The sequence below is a fragment of the Corella eumyota genome, chromosome 3 (genome assembly GCF_963082875.1).
Source record: "Corella eumyota chromosome 3, kaCorEumy4.1, whole genome shotgun sequence".
NCBI classification, from domain to species: domain Eukaryota; kingdom Metazoa; phylum Chordata; class Ascidiacea; order Phlebobranchia; family Corellidae; genus Corella; species Corella eumyota.
Window position 1 is genome coordinate 8,815,192 of NC_137492.1, and position 5,449 is coordinate 8,820,640.

At 23.6% G+C, this 5,449-nt stretch overlaps 1 protein-coding gene across 1 annotated transcript; it reads right to left on the reverse strand.

Moving 5' to 3' along the window:
- Positions 1–4,176: 4,176 nt before the first annotated feature.
- LOC145745931 (uncharacterized) lies at positions 4,177–5,449 on the reverse strand. Its single transcript, XM_082564112.1, has 4 exons — positions 5,341–5,449; positions 5,057–5,109; positions 4,745–4,806; positions 4,177–4,532 (listed from the first exon to the last, which is right to left on the reverse strand). Exons 1-4 carry the CDS (start codon positions 5,443–5,445, stop codon positions 4,177–4,179), a joined length of 576 nt encoding a protein of 191 aa, XP_082420238.1. The 5' UTR covers positions 5,446–5,449.

Below are 5,449 nucleotides of genomic sequence, written 5' to 3' on the forward strand. Positions count from 1 at the left end.
CACTTCGATAAGATTTTTGTGTCGTTTTTTCGAAGGTCCAAGCAAGCAATCATTATATTATCCGACTTATGCTAAGACTTGTTTTTTATACGTTCTCCAATTCAATTAATGGTAATATTTAAGGAATATATATAGGCACTTGTTTTTGCGATATAAGATCAAGCTGGGCGCTATACAATGATTAATATAGAATACACCTATAACTTTGGTTCTATTAAATATTTTGATTAAATATTTTATCTAGAGTGTAAGTTAGGCCAAAGCGGAACTCAGATTTTAAGTTAAGTGTTTCAAAAATTCGTGAAAATATTAATAAATTCGTCAAAACATTTTGGTTAATGTAACCAATTCGCCATTTTGTTGTTTGCGTTAAATATTTATCAATTTCTGGTCACGTGTTTACACCTATTGTAGAGTTGTATTTCTTCAAGTTTTTGTAGCCTAGACCCTTATCTCTTATCACGTGATTCGCCGGCTCAACATGTTTGAAATGCACTTTATGTTGTATTCGTGATGCGAGTTTGTAGACGGTTGAATGAAACTCTTTTTTCACATTAGCATGCTCCGCTAGTCGTCTGACTCGAAGTCGCATTGACTGGGGTTCGATTCCACGCAAAGGCAATAATTAAGTCCAACATTTTTTTATTTAAATGACTTGTCGCAACCAGGGTACCCTTAAAAATGTGTTGGTTTACATACTTTCCCGTTGGTCCTTGCTTATAGTCGCCGAACTTGAAGTCGGTCAGTCGTGTGTTCGAAACCACGCAAGGGCATCCGTTCAAGTTCAAAAATTTTATTTATTTAAATTATCCTGAATTAATAAAAACTAATATCCTGCATTAATAAAATACGTATCATAGTCACACACACCAAATTCAAGATTGGCTAAGAATACACACACCAAATTCAAGATTGGCTAAGAAAGATGTTAAAATTAATAATTCCATAGCAAAATCTTTTTCGCTACACAAACATAGAACAACAAAAGCATTTTTGCACATACAATAACAAAATGAAAAAAATTAAAACTAGATTTATTTGATAAATAAAATATGGTTTGAAAAAGTAAATATTGATATAAATAAACAAAACTTAAATATAAATATTAAATGATTTAACATTCCAAGATTCTAATTTTTAAACTATTGCTGAACAACACACTTAAATAACTGGGGAGATACGTCACACTAAAAGCAAGAATAATAATTAAAAAAAAAATAGATCTCTGCGTTCACAAGGATTCGAACATTAGCGTTGCCTAACTACATACATTAATACCTGGAACAATACAACATACAAAAAAAATAAAATACAAAAAAATTATTAAATTTTTATTACATTTAAAAAAACCGTAAATTTTTGGACGTTCAGATGACTTATAGCATATAGCGCATGTTTTTTCTGCAAAAAAAAATAATAATTTTATTTTTTTAATTTTTATTCTACTAAATATTTTCGCAAATTTGTTTATCTAGTATGTTAGCTAGGTCAATGCGCATCTAATAAAACGCTAAATTTCAGGTTTTGACATTTCAAAAAATTAAAATTTTTAAACAAAATTTTAATAATACCAATTAAAATGCATTGGCCTTAATAGTGTATTTATAAAAAAAATTATTGAGAAATATTAATATTTAACAAAGTTACGACATATTTACTGAATTTTTGCTAAATGTCAAAACTCGAAATTTAGTATTTTATTAGATGTGCAGTGACATAACTAACATACTAAATAAAGAAATTTGCAAAAATATTTAGTAGAACAAAAGTTAGGGATATTTTTCATTTGCCTAAGTTGACCTTACTTAAAATATGTTGGTACCATATAACATTGGTCAAAAATTTTTTTCAAAAAATTAAAATTTTTAAATTGAATTTTAATTATACCAATTAAAATGCATTAACCTAAATAGCGTATTAATAAAAAAAATGTTAAAAATTATTAATATTTAACAAAGTTATGACATATTTACTATATTTTTGCTAAATGTTAAAACCTGAAATTTAGCGTTTTATTAGATGCGCATTTACCTAACTAGTATACTAGATAAAGAAATTTGGGAAAATATTAAGTAAAACAAAACAAAATTTTGACCATTGTAAATGTCACTAATAAAGGTCAAGTGGGGTCAGCTCGAGCAATTGTTCTACTTAATATTTTTGAAAATTGTTTTATCTAGTTTGTTAGTTAGGGTAATGCACATCTAATAAAATGCTAAATTTCAGGTTTTAAAATTTAGCAAAAATTTGGTAAATATGTCATTACTTTATTAAATATTTATATTTTTTAACAATTTTTTTTATAAATATGCTATTTGGATCAATGCGTTTTAATTGGTATAATTAAACTGAATTTAAGAAATTTTGATTTTTTGAAAAAAATTGACCAATATTATATGGTACCAATATATGAAATATCTCAAACTTTTTTTTCTACTACATATTTTCGCGAATTTTTTTATCTAGTATATTAGTAAGGTCGATGTACATCTAATAAAACGCTAAATTTTAAGTTTTAATGTTTAGCAAAAATTTGGTAAATGTGTTAACTAGTAAGATTAAAAATAATAACCAGATTTATTTGATAAATAAAATATGGTTCGAAATTATTTGATTATTTTTAAAATTAATTTTTATTGTGAATAAAAATATGCCTAAGCATTACTTAATTAAAAATATTAACAAAACTAATTAATCAAATATTACGTATTTAATTAATAGACTAAAACCTTTTTAATAATTAGACTAAACATTTTAAAACAAAATCGATTTAAAAGTTTTAAAATATCATCAACCCTTAAAGTTTAATAAACAATTAGGAATTTACTTGCAAGAAACAAAAAAAAAATTTTAACACATTTTCTCATATTAGTATTTATATACATAAGACCAACATTTTTATAAATAAAATTGATCTTTAATTTTTTAATTAACAAACGAGCATTGCAATATATTAAACAAACAAAAATAAATTTTTAACTCGTTTTAAGTTGTTAATATCAGGATATACATTAAACTAAATTTTGAATTCCTAAAATGGATATTTAATTTTAAAGTAATTAACAAGTATTTAAATACAATAAACAAACAAAAATTAACTTTTAAATATGTTTTTTACTAATTATATTATAAAATACGTTATACTAAAAAAAATACGTTATACTAAATAATACTAAAGACTTTTAAAAAACAAACAAAAATTTAAATATAATTAACAAACAAAAATTAAATTTCTGGTCCATTTTTGAGTTATTGATATCATGATTTACAAGTGACCAAGATTTTAAATCTTAATGACAACCTTTAAATTTTAATAAACGAACATCTATTAATTAGTAATTAGTAATAATTAAATTTCATAAATAAGAGGATTGAAACACAATCTGATAATAAACAACATACTAAAATTTCAGAACTGTAAATGTTTAAGAACAAGTTATTTTAACTCAAAAGTTACAGCTTATAAGACACTGGAATATATTAATAATATTAATGACAATACCAATATGTTTCGAAATCTAAGGTTTCGAGCCATAATTAATATCACATTTTAAGCGTAAACATGGTCTTTTTTTACCTGTTGCATTTAACTATTACCCTTTTTGTGATTAGATTAGTTGTACAATCTTTGTATGACGCTAAAATTAAATAAAATTGAAATGTGTTTATATTTATTAAAAAAAAACTTATAATGCATATAGCACAAAAACAATTAAGCAATCTTTATATTAAACTGGTCAAGCAAAAAATTAAACATTTTTTTTGGCCAATGTGTTTAAACTAATAATATGGTTAACAATTATTTTGTAAATTTTAGATTATTTTAATAAAAATTCAATATTGTTACCATAAATTTAAATAAAAACAATAAATTTGATTTAATCCTTATTTAAGTATATTTTTATATTTGTTAGTTCTGAATATTTTTGAAATTTTGAATAGAAAGGTTTAATTTAAAGATTGAAAGTTGAAATATTTTTTTGCTTTAATGTAAGATTTTTGTACTTTAAATTGTCAAGCATATTTATTAAAATGCCTACGTGGTTTTTGAGGTTTGAATAAAATTAAATCTGTAACTATGAGGTTTAACAAACATAGAACAACTGGCAAAAAGGTATTTACAAAAAAAATTATTTCAAATTTTTACCGTTATCTTGACAAAATACTGTAAAAAGTTTATTTGCATACATAAGCACCGAAGTTTTCCTCAGTGCCAGAACTAAGACGAAGTTGAATATATTCTACTGGTTCTAAGCTTTGAATTACATCAAGGTGATCAAATTTGGTTTTACAAGTCGCCTGACCTTTAAGATTGACCTCTAGATTTTGGTCACGTGTTGTCCAGTAATTACAATTTTTTGACACTCCAGTTTTGTCCGTGAAAACGCCAGTTATATTTGAACTACTTACATTAATTTTTGCTTTGTTAAAGTTTTTTTGGTTATTACTAGTTTCTTGTATATATGATTGAGGTCGGTAAACGACTTGGTTATTGTTTTGATTTATTTTGTATGGCTCAAATTTTTCGGATCCTGAAAAAAAGCAAAGAATGTTTAAATCGCATTTTTAATAACCTTTATTCGATAAACTGTTTTCATACAATTACAGAAACAAGAAAAATATTTTTGTTGTTTATAAAACTTTTACAACTTTGCGTTTAATAATTTGTTGAAACATTACCAAAAATTTAAAAATTCATTTTTAAAAACTAACTTTTAAAAAATATTTAATTTTAATTTTTTACCTTTTGAAACACTAATAAAAATGTCTCGTTTCAAATTTGATAAATTTTCCTTTTTTAAAAACCTGAAAAAAATCAGCTGTTTATAAAATAAGTTTTTAGTATAAAGTACTTATAAAATCTTTATAAAAAAACTGCTTTTGAGTAAAAATCGGGCAATATAGAATAATCAAAAAGATCCTAAACTATCTAAGCTTGAGACTTTTTACATAAAAAATAAATAAATAAACTAAATTATAGTAATTCCAAAGTATCTTAAAATTTTTTAATTTTTTGTTATAAAATTTTGTAAATAAATTAACATATCATCGGCACCTAGATGGAATGTGATGTTCGTTTTTTGTGGACATATTCGATAATTCCATTTCCTGATAACATCAAACAATATTAAACTTTAACTTATTAAACTTTAACTTAAAATAAAAAAAAATAATAGTTTTAGCTATTTAAGTAAAAAAAAAATTAAACGTTTTTAAATTATGTAAAAAATAAAAATTAAACATGGTTGTAACTTTTAATTTAAAATGTTTTAAACTTAAACTTAAAGTAAATAGTTTTTAAATCTTTTTTCTAACTTTTTTTTCTAAAAAAAATTTTACCCAAAATTCAGGAATCTGTTTTATATCTTGTCTACATCGTTTAATTTTTCTTATTATTATAAAGAAAAGTAAACCCAAAACAAATAGAACTCCAACAACGACCATCGCC

Bases quoted from the DNA above. Each gene is read 5' to 3' on its own strand.
- LOC145745931 (XM_082564112.1), bottom strand. From the start codon at position 5,445: ATGGTCGTTGTTGGAGTTCTATTTGTTTTGGGTTTACTTTTCTTTATA. The intron at 5,110-5,340 runs GTAAAATTTTTT...TGATGTTATCAG, and splicing joins AACAGATTCCTGAATTTTGG to GAAATGGAATTATCGAATAT. The intron at 4,533-4,744 runs GTAAAAAATTAA...GCTTTTTTTCAG, and splicing joins TTTTATTAGTGTTTCAAAAG to GATCCGAAAAATTTGAGCCA.